Below are 19,204 nucleotides of genomic sequence, written 5' to 3' on the forward strand. Positions count from 1 at the left end.
TGCTGTGAGAGAGTGATGATCGTTTTAGACATGAAAACAGGCCGAGGCTGATTCCAACAGGAGGAGAACTGCCATTTAAATCTCACTTGTGGATTGTGTGGTGTTTACATGTAGTCGTGTCCTCAGAGACAGAGACAGAGACAGGAGGGGTGAAGGTAAATGTTGCCTTTCCTGAACACACTGGGAGCAGCAAAATGTAAACAGACAAACATCTAACTCTATCGTGTCGCACCATTCATAACAAAGACGAATGGCGTGCAAAGCTGGCCTGATGTTAACTTCACTGCTTTTGTTTGACATCTCTCTCACTCTGTCTTGTGTAAAGGCTTAAAGGACTGATCCTTCATCCAAAATAGAAATATATAAATATATATATATATATATATATATTTACACCTACCTCTGGTGATATCTAGCCTTTCAGACAGCTTTAGTTTAGTCTGCTAACATATATCTATGATTCATGTCCCTGCCTTAATACAAGGTGAATGGAATTTCTTTTGAAAGAAAAATCATACCGACTTTAGCCCTGAATGCAGCCTGCAAATGTTAATATGGCGACTGCGTAGCTTCATATTCAGTAAAGAGTTAGGGCAGATATTCTAAATCATTTTCTCTATTATCTCCAAGTACCATACCTGGCTTGTTAGCTAGTTAATTAGCCAGCAAATGAATTAGCCTCAGATTAGTCTTCGAGCGAGATGCCAGCTGTGCTAACAATGCTAACCAGAGCCTATGCTTAAAGGTCCCATATAGAATGACGGCAGATGTCCATGTGTTCTTTGATTATAGATCAGGTCTAGCTTCTATATTAATACTGTGAAAGTATCAAAGCCTCAGTCCACAGAGAAACGCACACAGCCTGTATTCAGAAACTGAGCCTTAAAACCAGCCGTCAGGACTTCTGGAACTTTGTGATGTCACAACAAAGCAGTCACCAAGCCCCGCCCACCTGGACCCACCATCCAAACCTTGCAGGATTCAGTTTCTCTGAGTGTTTTTACCTGAAATCTGCTATATCTTTATTAGATCACTCAGAAAACAGTCAGCCAATCAGAAGAGAGGCTCAGAGCCTCCTCTCTTCTGATTGGCTCACCGACCTGTTGTTACTAGAGCTCCAGAGAGAAGCCTGAGAGAGGAGATGTAAAACTACACTGAGATGGTTTTTATATCTTCTGTTGGATCAACACTTTGAATAAAACACTAGAAAAGTGTAAAAAAAGAGGGACCTTTAAACAGGTACTATTTTCGTGCCCATTTGTGTAGTTTGAGTGAACTGACCCTTTAATTGTCCTTAAATACATCTGGCCTCAACCCTCTATACATGTTGCTCATAAAGAAAAAGTTCATCATTTCCAAAAGCAGTGGTGGGGACCCGTTTTAAATGCAAACAAAGACATCAAATTAACTCAAGTTGCCACTTTCCAGACTAATTTAGGCTCAAGACTTGTGGCATGGATGACTTCATCATCTAACTTAAATCTTTATGAAGCTGTAAAAACATGGATACAATTGCTATGTCAACACACAGTTGGCACATGTAGATGCTCACTTTTTGACAAGGTCATTTAACCAAACGGTGTGTTTGATGTATAGAAAAAAACATCCACCGCGACAAACCTAGTATCACCATGGAGATTTCCAGTTAAAAATACTGCAACTGATTACAATAATAGACTGTCAGGGTGTAAAACGGAGCAGACAGCTGGGTCCTAAGTTGTCTTTAGAAAAGCTAGTAACCTATAAGACAAGGGATTTTGGGGGAAAATGTTGCAAAGGGATTTTTACTATGTAGGAGGAGAATCAAACTACAAACCACTTCTTTTTGGTTAAAGTGGTGTTTGGCTGCATCCAGAAAGAAAGCCATGCCGAGCCTATCAGCCATGAGCTCAGAACAATTACTCTGAGGGGAGCTAAACAAATTCAGCATTCAATTTAGCCATGGATGCTGAGGTGAACGAGCGGTTGGAGACGTGGTGGATTTGATGAGAGCATTTTGGTATTTTTTGCAGCTTAATACCATGTTTGAAATGAAACTACTGACTTTTAAAGCTGTCTTATTTTGGATTTGCTGGATTACCATAAAACCAGCGCACATGTCCCTTCGCCACGACTGCCCCCTACTTTACTGAGAAAATTAGGCATTACTTTTCTTCAGTAGCTCCACCTTTCCTTCACCGACTTCCAACGGTGACAGCTGAGTCACACGTGTGTATTGCTAATAAAATGGCCTCATAGATTTTGTTTACGACTCCCCATCACTCTCAGCAGCAGCTACTTAGTCTTTTTCCTTCAAGCGTGTTTCACAGCAAATGTGTGTCCACTTACGCAAAGCCAGTGGCCCAATAAATGTCTTTTTACTCTGCTGTCTTAAAAGAGTGTCTCAGAGAGAGTGTCTTTAATGTCCTCCCAGTAATGATATCGTAGAGGAGCGGTGGCCAAGGTCACCTAACCAGTGGTTATTATGGTTCTGCGTGCAGCCCCCCCTGTATGATGCATAGGACTGTTTTAAATCCTCCATGGCATTGACCAGCTATTCACCAACTGATGCAGGAATAATTACAATCAGAGGCAGATGAATGACCTTCACGGCGACTGATGAAAGTTTTAAAGACTTCATTAAGACTTATCCTCATTACGTTTATAGAAAATGTAATCAGGTTGTAATTAAGTTTCCTTGCTAAACTTATTTGCTGTTGCAGTTTAATTGCAGAGAGGTGGAGCCGCTTCGGCAGTAGAGTCCTTCTCCAGTCAAACCAGCTATGACAATGAGACTTCCTACAGCCGAGCCAGCTGACTTCCTGTTGCCTCCCTGCACATACGAATGGGATCAAACGAAAACTCTCTGCATGTTATTGAAGGCAATGGAGCAAAATCTGATGATAAAAATCATTATGATAAATCATGTGGATTGCAACACGTTTTTTTACAGCCACTCCTTCTCCAATGATTGTGTATGGGGAAAAGAGTTTCCTGCCTCCGGAGCTGTAGAGTCTGGATCTGCAACTGCAAACCACCCATCACCCCATGATCCTGCTCAACACCTGCTGCTAAATGTATTATGATAATAATTATTATTAGTAGTAGTAGTATTATAGTCATCATTATAATGGCTGCTGCTACTGTCACTATTATCATTATCATTGCATGGTGGGCCTTCCCTCCGCTCTCTCTCTCTCTCTCTCTCTCTCGCTATCTGCCTCTCTCAGCCCGACCGGTCGAGGCACATGGCCGTCCACCCTCAGTCTGGTTCAGCTCCAGGTTTCTGCCTCTTAAAAAGGACGTTTTTTTCTTGCCACTGTCGCCAAGTGTTTGCTCACGGTGGGAACCGTTGAGTCTCCGTAAATGATATTTTAAAGAGTACGGTCTCAACCTGCTCTATTTGAAAAGCGTCTTGACGTGACCCCTGTTGTGGTTTGGCGCTATAAAAGCTAGAATTACCGCCAAGTGGTTGTATCCTTCCGCCACTCAGATTAGTTTCAGGTTACATCCCTCTTTTTCCAGACATATAAAACATGAACCATTTGTGTGAGATTTTGTCAGAATTGCTGTGTGAAATTTGGAGAAATTCCCTCAAGGAGTTACGGAGATATTGCGTTCACAAGGCCAACACCGCATTTTGTGAGGTCACCGTGACCTTGACCTTTGACCTTTGACCACCAAATTCTAATCGGTTCATCCTTGAGTCCAAGTGAATGTTTGTGCCCAATTTGAATAAGTTATGAGATATGATTATGTTATGATCCCACGAGAATGGGAGGGACAGACGGGAAACAATATCCGGCTCTGGCTGTCACCGGCGCGGAGGCGTAATAAAATGGACTTTACTCGAGTCTGACATCATGTGATAAGAGTTGTCCCGCTCTGTTTTCGGGGTCTTCGTCAGAGCTAATATGATGACTTCCTGCATTGTGGAGTTTCCCATCCTACTTTTCCTCCAAGGTCGGCGCTGTCAGGACAGCTTACAGTTACTCAGCAACATGAATCCACATGTCAAGTGAGTGAGTGAGCACGTATGCCTCCTCTCTCTGGCTCTCTTTTTCTTTTTTTTTTACTTCCTTTACCCAACTATTCCCTTCACTTTTCAACTAACCAACAACACAAGCGCAAAACCGTGAACGCTTCTGAAAAGAGCCTCAAAGTGTTTGACCTTATCGCCATCTGTAAAATTCATTAAGACTACAAAGACACGCTAAAGACGTAGAGTTCTGGGAGAGAGATCACACAGGAAGTGCGATGGAGAGAGGAGGAGGAAATGAAGGCAGACTCCTCTTTGCTCCGCCTTAAAATGTGACCATTCAAAAGAAGTATAATCAGACACGGTCGCAAAAAAAAAAAAAACACCTCATACGACCTAGTTCACTGGAAGCATATTGAACCTTTTAGTCTTTAGCTTTTGTCTGAACTCTATATTTTAAAAGGTGTCTTTGTGTTTTTCACTAAGTCTTTTTTTTTCTTTATACATCTATTCTTGTCTGATTGATATTTGTTAAGAAGTGGTGGATTTAAACACAATACCCCATAAATTACACCAACATTCAAGGCCATAAAACTGTCCGGCAGTAACTTTTGGGAACATGAAGCCCCCATTTTGGGAAGAGCAGGAACCTTCAGACGGTGTTTACATGTCTTAGCACAGCTGAAAGATTGCGGCGCCTGAGCTTTGTATCCTTCTTCCACACCCTCACTGTGTTCTTTCTCATGCACCCCCGTAAACAACACATACTTTGATGTTTGGTTTTTTTTGCTGCAGACGGCGTGCGGAGCTATTTGAAATATTTCACAACAATGCAGATAAAAGAAAAAGATAAAAATCTCACACTTAGCCACTAATTCCAGATGTTGGCTTTGCTATGACGCAGAATCCTAAATAAAATAGAAAAACACTATTTAGCCAAATTTGCTCTATTCAGATTTACTCATGGAGTGCATATTAAGTCTTATTTAAGCCTCACTAATGGGTATAATAGCTTTTACTACGTCCAAATTCATATCCATTTGTGCTATCTATTCATCAACTGTGGTAGGAATCAAAACAAAGATATTTATACTGCTCGTGAGATAAATGCTATTCGTGACTTGCTCCTTATTCATTTCGACAGTGATGCTGGGTTTCTTTGGAGGGGGGAAAAAAAAAAAGAGCTAAGGGCCTCTTAACTTCCTTACGCATTCTTCCCACTGCCGCACTAAGAATGGTTCTCAGGGATCTTTTCCCAGCCCAACACCTAAAATAAAATGGAAACCGACAAAAACAACAACAGACCTGAGCCAGGAGAGCAGCCTGGCGAGGGAAATCCACACATTCTCCAGTATATTTAGGACACAGGCCACCGGGGCTGATAAGCACCAGGTTCAAAATACCATAAAGACCTCTTAAAAGGACGTGTCCATGTGCCAGGAGTTCATTCATAGTATGTTAATAAAATATAAACAGCCAACAGGTGAAGAGCTTGAGAAGGTTCAGTCCTGTATCTAAGGGATTCCTTGCTGCCATAATAATAAACGTCAGATAAAGTCAATTTTATTTATATCGTCAAAAATCTGACCAAGACTTTTTAACATCAAGGACCCTAAACAGACACAAATTAGACCACAGACCACACTTTGAGAACCACTGCCTCAGACCCTGCATTCGAACAAGAAAGAAATGATGCTGTTTAACAACTGTCTGAAAACCATCTTCCTGAATTTATTTATGGTTTGAATTTTAAATAAATTCTCAAAACTCAATTTCAATAACTTTTTTTTTTAATTCTGTGCCTTATATCAAAAAGTTGCTCCATTTCAATAAGCTCAATTCAGATCTAAAAATTCAGGTCAAGTCAAAAAAACAAAAACCTGGTTGCCCACACAGGCCTGGTCAAATCCAAACACTAAAATTCAAGATATAAAACTACAACAAGGGAAGCAGCTGAGCCTGAATAGAGTCTGATCTGACGTCTGACGTCCGAGCTGGTAAACCCCCAGGAATGGAACAAAGACCAAAGACCATTAATGTCAATGAAACCGGCAGAACACAAGTAGGTGCGTCTGTTTGACAGTTCGTCACACATTCGTCTATTTCACTGTTCAAAGAATTGAGATTCCAAACGCCCTGCTCTCATTGGTTCCCCACACTGTCAATCAATCAAAGTGTCTACCTGCTTCTGAATGTAGTGATTTCACTGGTGTTTCATCAGTCTGTCATAAAAAAAAACAAAAAACAAAAAAACCACACAGCAGAACCAACACTTAAACCTTCTCTGAGGAAAAAGAAAAAAGAAAAGAAGATCAACCTCTCTGGCTAACAGGTTTTTTAGAAAACTGTAAAAGGTCATGACTTAACCCTGAACACGGCAAATGATTTTGTTCGGAACAGTTCAGTTGCTGTTAACTCTGCGTTGGCTGGTGATTTGCCATCATTTCAGTTCAGAGAAAGGTTTGAAGACAGAGGACATTGAGCTGAGTCGACACCTTGCATTCAGTTGACAGAATCAAAGACCCTGGGGTGGGGGTGGGCGTGGCTCCGCTCCTCAACCAGAGATTCAATCCATCACAGTTTTCATCTTCAGTGTCCCTCATTTTAAAGTTTCCATAGTCTCTCAAAACAAATAAAAAGTGTACAGATGACGTTTAAACATGTTTGCCTCGGATGTCTGCAGGAGCTGTCGGTGTCGTTCGTTCCATTTTTGTCTTTGTCCACCATAATTATTTTGAGCTCTGCGTAATTTTGTAAACACCGGCGCTCCTTCCAGAAAAACATCAACATAATAGTGTTGTAGCTGTTTAAGATGTTGGGTTTGGCCTCCAACACCTTTTTTTCTCACCACTAACACCAGCTCCACAGTCAGTCAGCAACAGGCCCGAGTCTGCGTCCCAGTGACACTGGAGGACCAAGGCAACGAATGTGAGCAGGGACATGCACAATGAAGGGGTAGTGAAATCCTGTACATTGGATAAGTTCCCGGTGCGGAAACCAAAGGAGCAGATGGTAAAAGCTTGATGGGGTTTACGGAAGATGCGGGATCTTATACATAAAGCATGTAGATACACATTGTAACACAGACTTGTTTCCGACGCCTGGGTGGACCAACACCATGTAGCGCTCAGTGACCCTTCAGTTTGCCAACATGTCACTTCATGAGTATCACAGAAGAAATATATCTTGTTGGAGTTGTAGAGTAAAGGAGCTGCTTCTTGCAGAGTCGACAAAAAGCCTTATCTTTACCCCGTAGGAGTAGAACCCTGTTGTTTTTGCTCAGGTTTATTATTTTTCTGCCAGATTGAGCTGGAAGGAGCTATAAACATTTAAACTTGACACAATGACTGAAAATCAGCTTCCCAAGAAATATGAGCTCAATCCGCCACATGATGGCGGTGTAGTTCAGGCCAATTTCGGAGAGGCCACACCCCTCACAACGTTTGTCCGATTGGCTTGGAATTTGACACACAAGTCCAGCTCAATGTGCTCTACAAAAAAGCCTCCTGGACTGAACAAGTCCGCTATATTGGATTTTTTTTGCTAATTAACTTAACGTGAAAAGAGTAAAATGAATAGAACTTTTAGAATACAAGTCTTACGTCAATTTGAAGTGAGCTGGAACGAGCCAGAGACGTGAAAATTGACACCATGATTAGAAATGATGTGCAAATGCTTCACAAAAAATATGATCCAATTGGCTCAATGGTGGTGCTGCAATTAACAGTCAAAAAAGTGAAACGTTTGAAAGGCTGCCCCTGCCACACACGCAAGTCCTATTGACTTCAAATTTAAAATCACACCTACAAGGCAATACACATCTAAACAGAGGCTATATAAAAAGTCTTTTGACACAAGTGGAATATGATGTTTTCATTAGTGTATCATCACCTGAATCTAAGAACCATTTTCCAGACCTTCATATCTACAGCGGGTGTTTTATGTTACCTGAAGGCCACCGTACGTTCTCCTACACACTTGGAAAAGGAGGGGTGAGGGGTATTAGTTGATTGCAATCTGTAAGCTCACAGCTAGATGCCGCTAAATCCTACACACTGGTCCTTTGAACGCATGTCTCTTTAAATACTGTCTTCATCAAAGACCGCAATGGAAATGTGTGTTTGCATCCATATCATTGACATTTTGTAGCTGTGTTTGTTAATGTCTCCTTTCTTGTAATGACAAATATACTAAACTTTAAGTAGCGTTAGCTTGCTAACTTTGGTATCATTAGCTTTCAGGCTAAAATTTTTAAGCTACTGTTACAAAGGTTTCACTTGCTCACAAGGTAAAATCAACTAGTGAAGCTAAACTTTTCTTTTTTATCCAAATTATTGGAGTTTAACAGAAAAGCAAAGTTTTGCGTTTGTTTTTATTCTCCATTTTAATTATTTAAGTCTTATTTATTGATGTTATCAGTTATATTTTTGACTTGTCTAATAATCTTTTACGGCCATTTGTACGTTTTGAGCCTCCGAAGTTTCAACCCCAGGCAGGCTGGTAATATGTGCAACATATCGTAACGTATCAAAGACTAAGATGTGTGATTCTGTAGAAGCATTAAGGATTTTCTTGAGATGCTGGAATTGACAGATTGCGATACCACACCTGTAAAAGCGGATGATTATGAGCTGGTGTGGGAGGTGCAGTAAAAATGAAAAGTACTGGTCATTATAGCACTTACTCAGCTTTGATTTAGATAATTGGCTTTAAAGTAACCCATTACCTGCTCCTAAAATAAATCCTAAAATGAGGGCAAAATCTGATTTGGTAACCCGAAAAATTCAGCGTCTCTGGCTTTAATTCTTTTTCTCATGAGACCAGCCTTTCCATAATTTTATAATGACTTGGGCGAGATCTTGTCGAGCTGAAAAAAGGAAAAGAAAATCCAGATGGATGCAGTGAGGGCTTTTGGTTGCTATTCTGAATTACAGTCGGCCTCAGGTTGGTCAAACTTCCAACCATGATTTTTGTGTTTGGGTCCCTGTAATTGCAGCCAACACACAGCGAGGAGGTCAAGCTTCAGTCCTTCCATTCATAAAGCTCTAAGTGCCTCTTAGTGGCATATTTGGTTTATTAAAACGTTAAATCTGAGCCACCGTCACTTCCCATCTCAAACACTCTATCTTTAGCTGCTGCTTTCCACTCTTCCCTGCTGGCTTAGGTACATCAACCTGCAATTATTTTCTCCTCTCTCTCTCTCTCAGACACCATGGCATCCTCAAATCTCTGGAGCCAAACGGAGACAGGACTGTCCAACAACGGAAATATACAAATAAATACGGATAAAACATCTATATTGTACATCCCTTCCAGAAACAAAGCAGTGATGAAGAATTATGTGCTTTTTAATTATATGTTAGATGACAGTTAAAAGTTTTTTTTAGCATAATGTGGGTCTGCTGGCCTACATGTTACCAATATAATACTATGTAAAACAGAGACAGGGCTATTTACCAAACCACAACACTTTTTTGACTGAAATGCATTGAAAACTGTCAAATGGCAAAAACTGACATGGAGTGTCTGTTCATATCCATAGCTTTATTTATTTTTTAAATATATATTTACCAATTTAAATACTTTTTAAACAGAATTTTTAAACTGATTAAACTGATGTATTTAGGCAAAGTCCTTGTATTGTCTAATAACACAATCATTTAATTGGAAATCTTCAGAACAATTCAAAAAGGCAGTAGTTTACAATTAACATCAATCTATAACCAGCATGGGTCTGAAAAATAAACTGAATCATTAATTAACAAGTTGAAAATGTAGAAAAGCAGTTAAGTTTAGATAAACACCATATGACAACAAATCACAAATACAATATGTAAAGCTGGAAAAATCAGATGTGACTTTGTGTTTTTATACGTTTATCAAGATAATGTGGAAAACAGAGGCTGAGCATGTTGGGGGACAAGCCGTCATCACCAGAGGTAATTAAAGCCACTGAAGGAGCATTAAGTCACGTCTAAAGGTGCAGCAATAGCACGTTAAGATGTTGGGAGGGGCAAAACAATGGTTACAGCAGACCCTTCCCAGAAATACCACCCACCCTGCCCCTCGGGACGAAGAGGGAACGAGGACGAGTCCATATCATACTCTTGTCAGTGTTGCATTCCATACAGTTCATCTCCCCTCCTAATTACATGTTTATGCACTGTGATTGCCTTTTTGCCGTACACAGCACAAACCCACCGAGAAGCAGCGATTGAATCTAAGTAGCCGTTTACATTAAACCTCACACTGGCCAGATTTAGTTCAGGAGGCATTAATTCTGACACACCGGATAAAAAAAAAGAACAAGAAGATCTAAATGAAATGAAGGCAGCCATGCCTCACTGCGGTCACAGCCACTTTCATGGTGAGATGCAATGGCATATCTGCAGCTTAGAAAGTTGTTAAATGTCGACTCCACCCCCCCCCACACTACTCTGTCATTTAATTCAAAGAGTTTACCAAAAGATGCCCACGGCTCATCTGCGGCTGCTGCGACGTTGGCAGTTTAAATGATACGGGCAGAGGGAAGGGAAGGCTTTCCCAAAAACCACAGATCTATTACACAGTGGCTGCACCAATCAAGAATGTAGATTTAAGGTTGATGAAGATCACAATGTTTAATCCTTGTTGCTATGCAAACAAAATTTATATCACGTTCAACCGTCAAAATAACTTTTTATTTTCTTCTCTTCTTGTATTTTCTTTGTGAATTTCCTTTCTGGAGATCAATGAAGTTTCATCTTATTTTGAAACAAATGTAAGGTATCCTCATTGAATTGGCAGAATTTTTTTCTCTTATTTAAAGAGACTCAAAATAAAATAAAACATTGAGATTTGTGGGTATTACAGCAGGAATATCATGTTAATTTAGCTTCTTTTTTAAAATCTATGAGTTATCCTGAAAGTAGCTGTGATTGTTCCATATTTCATATATTTTTGCTTGTGCTGCTGTTCGGTCTGAGCATTGGAAAATAGCAAATTTACAGCAACATATGAACAAATTCACTGTGAATTGAATATCAAACTTTGTACTTGGTGACCAGCAGAGATTCGGGAAGGCCAAGAAACAGTCTGACGCATAACCTCCCACAGAACTACAACATGGCATTTTTAACACTTGTGTTTTGAATTAAACAAACAATATGTAACATGTCAATTAATTAATTAACTTTAAAGATGCTGTAAGGTGGATTTTGTGACAAGTCGGACCAGCCGTTTCCCCCGACCTTCTGCTAAGCTAAGCTAAGCTAAGCTAACTGGCTGCTGGTTGTAGGTTCATATTTAGTGTCCAGACATGAGAGTGGTGTCAATATTCTCATCTAACTGTCTTCAAGAAAGCAAATAAAGATGTTACCCAAAATGTCTAACTCAGTGGTTCCCAATCTTTTCCAACTTAATACAAGAAGAAAAACAATGAAAGGAGTGTTTACACATTTTTAATTTGTTTGTAATTATTTTATAATTTTGTTTTCAAACATTTAAAAACATAGTTTATTTAAAGTCTCAGTGAAACATTCACTTCCTACTATGGTGCTGTTTTGCTAGCTACCCTCACTAGCCAAGTTCAGCTTTATGTGATATGTGTGGTTAGCTAGCACCCAAAATCACATGTGGCTGAATTTATGAGTTCAACATGAGCCATCAAAAATATTTTTATGTTTTACAGAGAAGAGAAGAATTTTGATATAAAAGATACAAAAAAAAAGAAAACTTTGGAAAATGTATTTTTCATTTTACTTTATTGTCTTTCAGGTTTAATTTTATAACCGTTTTTGATATGTTTGTTTTCTTCATCATGAATTACAGCCCAGCAATGAATTGGTAAGGTCATTGTAGAAGCCAATAGTAGTTAACTGTATGCATCATTATTAGGCATTTTGTAACAAAGTTTAGTTTAACAGTGTTTTACCATTACATAGGTTTATGTAGAAAAAGAAAAAGCTTTTTTTCAACACAGCAGATCTTAATATATGAGTCTCAAAGACCTACACTAATTTGGGCATCAGAATTCAGAGCACAGAATCATTTCCTTATTAGATTCTATTGTTTCAGGCTTTTTTTTTTTTTTACACCTTTATTAACTATTTTAATGTATAAAAAAAACACCTGCTGGAGATTCTTAAAACGCTGGATCAGAGGATGGTATTTATACACTCATTCCTCAAGTAGAACTATATTAGAGCAGAACGATTGCAATATGAGGCACGATTACAGTGGGAATGGCAATTTTTGCAATTCGCTGTCACAGAAACAAATAGATGGGGGGTTATCTCTCTAGCACCACAATGCTTCATTTATGCTCCTGTGATGTGAAAATTGCACTTGACCGTATTGCAATTTCGATAATATTTCGATCAACTGTTCAGCTCTGACCCATATCAATACATCTATATCTGTGCTCCGAGCTCCTCTACTGCTGCCACTGTGCGAGTGTGACCTGCAGACCAGAGGCTCCTCACAGTGTGAAGCGGCTTGAAACCTCACTTCTGCCTCCTGCTGGCTTAAAGCTGCAACTGTGGGTCAGTGCAGGTAACCATATGCCAGTTCATCAAAGACAATATGCAGACATCATCATGGGGTGGAATTTAAATCTGTAGACAAAAAATCGAGCCAGTTGCAGGTCTAGAAATGGATCTATATTTGTGAACAACATCTTTCAAACCCAGAATTTGGAGATTTTAAAAAAGACGCTACAACTTTCCAGCATCTATTAAAAGCTGTGTGTCGTTTCAGATTTAACCAAAACTCAGTGAAAACAGCCATTTGGTGCATGACCTCTACCAACCACAACCTCACTGTCTTCAGACCGGAGGAAAATATTGTCAGTCTCACACAGTCTTTACTTTTCCAGAAAAACACCCTCTTAGTCAATTACTTTATGTCTTTAGACTTAAAAAAAACAAAAACACCTGTTTGAGCAGCTAAAAATGTTCAAAAAAAGAAACACCAGGCTGTTTGTCGAAAAAGTGCAAACAGTGATTAAGGTGTCAGATGTAAAACGGAATAAATGTCAGCTTTAAGATCTGCCACAGAATCAACTACAGGTCAAATGAACTTATGAAAATGGGGATCTGACAGGAATCCCCCTCACTGCTGCAGACAGAGAGAACCACATGAAGAGAGGGGGGGGCATCACCCTGAAGTGACATGCCTCCTGAGGACATGGCACCCATCATTAAAGATGACATCAGAGCAGGGAGGGGCCTTCCACGCGAGGTAGATCCTTCACGATGCTGGAAGAGTGGCTCAGTATAAATACCTTGAGCCCAGTGCCCTGGGAAGCAGCAGCTGCCACTCAGACAGACAGGCTCCACAAACTAAAGGATATAACAGCAAGGTATCGGGACAGCAGCCTCCCGACCCCCCCTGACTGTTTCTTTGGAGCGTAAACCATCACGGTAAGTTGCCTTTTTTTTTCTCCTGATTTCAGGTTAGTGTAGTGGGGAAATCCCAGCTGCAGCCTGGCTCTCACTGAGAGGTGGGTCGGCTGCCGGTTGCTGCTGTAACAAGTGTAATGAGCCATGTGCTATTGCTGCATTCACACTGGGACAGAATCTTTCACTTTTGTGAGAACTTTGGACAAATAAGGCTTGAAAAAATAATCTGTTGACAGAGATGTTAGGGATCATTTTTTACCATAGCAGCTCACTTCAATTAGAAATGAAAGATTTTGACATTTATCTTGCAGCTAAACTCCTCAATTAACTTGATGCACCACTTTCGAGTGTGAGACAAGTGCAGCAACATGTGCACTGTGCCACTCAGATTCATCATGCATGGTCCTTTGCTTGCTGAATGTCATTAGAGACAAAGAGCAACACTACTTCTTCTTCTTCTTCTTCTCACAAACAAATTTTTGTCTTTGCAGGTTTGGCTTCACAAGATGGACCTGAGGGTAACCAGCGTTCTCCTCGTCCTCCTAGCTTTGGCTGAGGCGACCCCTGATAGGTACTACCACGTGCCAAAAGTAGCCAAGGCACACTACCCCGTCAAGAGTCATGGTGAGTCGCATATGACTTTTCACACAAGAGCTGTTCATGTAAAAACAAGTAGTGACAATTCTTTATCCTAATAAGAGCGATGCTGCAATTATTATAAATAAAGATGGTTCCGATTTAACTGGGGTAAATAAGCAGGGTCAGAACAAAATTCCTGCATCTATATATTTTTAGTATAATATTTAAACACCTATGAAGCCCATTGTTCAGTTCATATCACTGCAGGCTGCATTCAGAGCTCCTCGGCTCCATAATCCATCAGTTTCTGCTTAAAAGTTAAAACAAACCTAAACAAGTGAAACTGCATCAGAAAACACTTCAAATTACACGTCTGCGGGAATTTATTGGATATATGTTTACAGACTTATCTATAACTCGTGCAGGCTCCCACTCAAAGATGTTTAAATCAAGTCTATCAAGTTAGAACCTACAATTGCATGACTCTAAACTGTAATTTGGTCAAATCAAATTACTCCCATAATTTGAAATTACTAATCTGAAAATGTGAATCTCATAAATACAGCAGCCTTTTTCATCAACAGCAAATTTCTTAATTAACTGCAAATTCAAGTCATCATCCTCATCATCATTATCATCAACACTCCGCAGCCTGGCAACACCCTCCTTCATTAACTGTCATCAAGGTGCTCAACCCGCCAGGTCCAGCGCTGCGTCTCATTGGCTGAGAGCACAGGGCTGTGGGTTGAGGTGTTGTGAACTGCTGTGAATGCGTAGATCTGTATATAACTGTGAGGTGGGGTATAGCAGTAAAAGAGCACTTGTGCTCTAAATAAATACTACTTTTGCATGTGTAATAAAAGAAAAACCCAAAGCAGTGGTGACGGTGTAACTGCCAGGGTGATGTATGAGACCGTTTCAGAAGTAAAACCATAATTTAACGATGATTCAAATTTTGCATTCACAGTTGAGAATTTATTTCTCCAGTTTTGTTTTTGAGGGGGTTCTGATGTGGTTCGACTGTGAGCCTCCGCATAAAAATATAAAAATAGAGCAGAAAGTCGACAATGAGAGCTAAAATTTGTCAGATCTCCAAAACAGATGTTGTTACCACGTTGCAGGCACGCCCTAACAAACTGCCCTGTGGTATTAAAATCACACCACACAATAAGAATTTAGAAAAACAACACAGACTGGGGAGAAACACTCTGTCAAGTTCAAGCAGTAAATCACTCTGCCGGCGAGATAATGAAGCTAATTTTTCCAAAATACAAACAACAGAAGAATTAGGAAAAAAAAAAAAGACTCACAAACAACCAAACTGAATGGATATTATGTAGTACACTAAATGTGCAATAGTACTTTGAAGGTCACATATGGTTCAGCTCCTGGGTCAGTTCCTGTGACCAGCATCCTCACCTCCAGTTTGTGGTGTTCCTGGCTGCCACTAGGTCCAGTTCTGGCACAAAATTCCCCTGTGGGGTTTCGGGCACTGCCTTATGTGGTTTGAAAATGACAGCCCTTGACAAAAGAGAGGCCAACACTACTGGATTTGTTGCTTTGACGGATCAATGACGCATCCAAAATTATGGCGCATGAAGGAATGTGATAGCAACTTTAACACGGTTCAAAAATTAGGATAGTTCCTAAACTCTAATTCTATATGTCTTTTTAATGTTAAAGCCCTGGTAGATTAATTTTGAGTTTTTTTTTTATTTTATTTTTTTTATTGCAATACCAAAGTCCTGCCTACATTCTTATTATAGTGACCAATTTATACATGAATCGGCTTTAAAATATATTCTCAAAGATTAAGACTGAACAGAAATTAAAGACAAGTTTAATATCATTTGTGCTATATTAATTAGCCTTAGGCAAACTAGCAAAATGTATGCTAATTTATATTAACAAATAAAACAAATAAAATAAAACAAAAATTAAATAGAAAAAAAAAAAAATCCTGTAAGTCTTAAAAATTTTTGTTTATCCTATGTATCACTTTAGTGATACATATAGACTAGTGAGCAATAAATTGACTTTATATGCCAGTTTAGTGCAAACCCATACATTCATTTGACCTTGCCCATAAACTCTATGCTATGTGGCAGGAAATGTATCAAGGTGTTGTTGACAACTTGCAGACCACTAACTATACATTCACGGCCATGGGCAGTGCAGGAAATTAAAGGGTGCAGCATAGTGCGGGCAAATTGAACTGAAATGTACAGAAGCTGGTGTACTAGGTCTCATGCCAGTAGACGTAAGCTTGGTGAGAGCATCATCTCAGACCAGTGGTGCTGTTAAGACTAAACTGGGGAAAAAAGGGAGTGCTGTCCTCACAACCCACCCCACAATCATAGGGAGGGGTGCTTTGAGGCAGTTTGTTGTCTTACAGAGTAGAGTACCAGACTCTGGGTTATTCAAGGACCATGGAGGCATCCTATGAAGTGCATTTCAAATGCACGAGAGTCAGAGAATGTGCAGAGAAATGCTTCAAAATGAAGCCATTTCTTGATCATTTATAGTCCACTTCAGTTTGTCATTTCCTTGGGGAGAACTAAGCATATCTTAATATCTGCATCAATTGTTGTATGCTTGTATGTGTATCTTTAATATCCTACAACATCATGTGGAATGCTGTGCAGTACCCTTTTTACATCAAAGCTCATGATTCAGTAAAACAGACAGTTATTGATCTAACAAAGATACCTGTCACATTATAACCTGTGCATCATATTACCGAAATAATTGTATCACATGTATCTGTATTTCTGTATTCCCTTAGTTGTTGCAGGTGAGCAAGGTGCTCAAGGGCCTCCAGGTGAACCAGGACCAATGGGACCACCTGGACCTCCTGGAAAGAGTGGCGTAGGACATACTGGACCACCAGGACCACCAGGATCTCCTGGACCTGCTGGCTACACTCAAGCAGGTAAACCTGGTAGCCCAGGTGGCCCTGGAAAACCAGGTACCCCTGGTATCCCTGGTGATAGAGGTGCACCTGGCTCAAGTGGACCAATGGGTCCCAGAGGTGCACCTGGCACACCTGGAACACCTGGACCTGCAGGATTCTCTTCTGTTGGAAAACCTGGACCATCTGGCATTCCTGGATCAATGGGACCAAGAGGAGAGCCTGGCCTGAAGGGACATCCTGGTATTCCTGGTCTTCCTGGCTCCAAAGGAGAGAGAGGTATTGGGGTTCCTGGGGTTCAAGGAGCACCAGGCGCAGTCGGACCAATGGGTCCATCTGGTATGCCAGGTAAACCTGGAGTTGGTAAACCTGGTGCCACTGGCTATCCTGGAGAACCTGGCAAGTCTGGCATGCCAGGAAGGGATGGTGCTCCTGGGCCAATGGGTATGACAGGGCCAAAGGGTCACACTGGGGCTCCAGGCACAGGAGCACCAGGAAAACCAGGCCAGAATGGTACACCAGGTATGCCTGGACCTATGGGGGCTAAAGGTCCACAGGGTCCATCTGGTCAGCCAGGCTCCCCTGGCATGCCAGGTGTTGGCAAAACAGGTGAGCCTGGAATACCAGGCAGCAGAGGATCCCCTGGTACTCCAGGAACCACTGGTCAAAAGGGAGAGCCAGGTCCAACTGGTTATACTGGTCAGCCAGGCGCTCCTGGTCCTATTGGCCCAGCTGGTCCACAGGGTGCAAGAGGATTCCAGGGTGAGGGAGGCCCAACAGGACCCAAAGGCGACATTGGTATGGTGGGTGCACCAGGCCCAAGGGGAACCAAGGGTGACCAGGGAGCTCAGGGTTTCACTGGAAAACCAGGTGTCCCTGGGGCAGTAGGTCCTTCAGGAATTCCAGGTCACAATGGTCCTCAGGGTCCAAAGGGTTCTCAAGGCCACACCGGTGCCCCAGGAATCCCAGGTTCAAATGGCGCCCCAGGACTAAAAGGACACACAGGTACCCCAGGAGCACCAGGAAAAAGTGGTGAGAGTGGAAGACCAGGACCCATGGGACCAGCTGGAGCACCCGGTCAATCCGGTCCCCCTGGACTTAAGGGCCACCCAGGTATGCCAGGCGCACCTGGTCCAGCTGGCTTAACAGCTAAGGGCGTTAGTGGTCCTCAGGGTCCACCTGGAATTCCAGGTGCCAGAGGTCACGATGGTCTTCCAGGCCCTGCCGGTCCTCCCGGTCCACCTGGCCCACCAGGAGAGGTGGTCTACCACCATGAGAAGAGCATGCCAATCAAGTCCCACGAGGTTGTGATGTCTCATGAGATGATGAAGGCCCCCATGTCTGCCTTCAGTGCTGTGCTGACCACCGCCTACCCCCCATCTGGTACTCCTATTCAGTTCGCTCAGGTTCTGTACAATGGGGAGAACCATTATGACCCCCACAGTGGTGTGTTCACCTGCCAGATCCCAGGCCTCTACTATTTCAGCTATCATATCCATGTCAATGGTGCTAATGCATTGGTGGCCCTCTACAAAAACGAAGACCCAGTTGTTTTCACCTATGATGAGTACAACAAGGGCTTCCTGGATCAGATGTCAGGCAGTACTGTTCTTATGCTGCATCCCGGTGACAGAGTCTATATCCAGGTCCCTGATGAGGAGAGTAACGGTATATTTGCCGCAGATAATGTTCACTGCGCTTTCTCTGGGTTCTTGATTGCCTCAACGTGATTTCACAAATCCAAATAAACCTCAAAACCTTACAAACATTGAACTACTCAGAGAAATAGATCAGTTTACAAAATTCCAAATTGAGATGGTAAATTAAGGAAAAAGTATGGTTGTAAATTTTGCAAGTTTAACTGCCTCATTCAAATCTTGAAAAAGTTTTGCTAACAAATGATTTGACAAACAGAGGTATTAATGCTGACTAAAATGTAAAAACACATGGTTCAAATTGATCCCGCTCCCCAGTTCATCTTGTGTGTGCATTGGCAATTTTAAGAAACATGAAACCATATCGGAAATGTTTTAAGTGGTGCTCTACAACTGCCTGTAACATTTACAGCACGTCTTGTACTTGTGTTCGTTTTTATTAATGTCTGTTGTTTAAGAATTTTCCTGTAATATACATACAAAAGACACACAAAACTGTTGTACTATATGTTATCAGAGATCAGCACATTCTCACAAGCACTGTGACCAGCAAAAAAAAAAAAAAAACACAGAATGAGAAATTCAAACTGCATTTTTTTTTCCAAACAACTATGTCCCATTGGATGTGTTAAGTTATGTACCACTTGCTGACCAAAACACAGAATAAAAGTTCTAGACTGAAAAAGAAAAATAATCTCTGTGCCTTGTGTGTATTGTCATT

The 19,204-nt window shown here is 41.1% G+C and overlaps 2 protein-coding genes across 2 annotated transcripts in view; one reads left to right on the forward strand and one right to left on the reverse strand.

Annotated features, from left to right (window-relative positions):
* The window catches only part of nt5dc1 (5'-nucleotidase domain containing 1), a 55,874-nt gene that overhangs the window by 33,554 nt on the left and 3,116 nt on the right, over positions 1–19,204 (reverse strand). The window lies entirely within an intron of this gene.
* col10a1 (collagen type X alpha 1 chain) lies at positions 13,262–19,051 on the forward strand. Its single transcript, XM_022767131.1, has 3 exons — positions 13,262–13,359; positions 13,830–13,962; positions 16,703–19,051. Exons 2-3 carry the CDS (start codon positions 13,845–13,847, stop codon positions 18,556–18,558), a joined length of 1,974 nt encoding a protein of 657 aa, XP_022622852.1. The 5' UTR covers positions 13,262–13,359; positions 13,830–13,844; the 3' UTR covers positions 18,559–19,051.

The sequence above is a fragment of the Seriola dumerili genome, unplaced genomic scaffold (assembly GCF_002260705.1).
Source record: "Seriola dumerili isolate Sdu_G_001 unplaced genomic scaffold, Sdu_1.0 BDQW01000025.1, whole genome shotgun sequence".
Lineage (NCBI taxonomy): Eukaryota > Metazoa > Chordata > Actinopteri > Carangiformes > Carangidae > Seriola > Seriola dumerili.

Excerpts from the sequence above, each read along its gene's own strand:
- col10a1 (XM_022767131.1), top strand. The coding sequence starts at position 13,845 with ATGGACCTGAGGGTAACCAGCGTTCTCCTCGTCCTCCTAGCTTTGGCT. Across the intron at positions 13,963-16,702 it reads CTACCCCGTCAAGAGTCATG|TTGTTGCAGGTGAGCAAGGT; the intron begins GTGAGTCGCATA and ends GTATTCCCTTAG.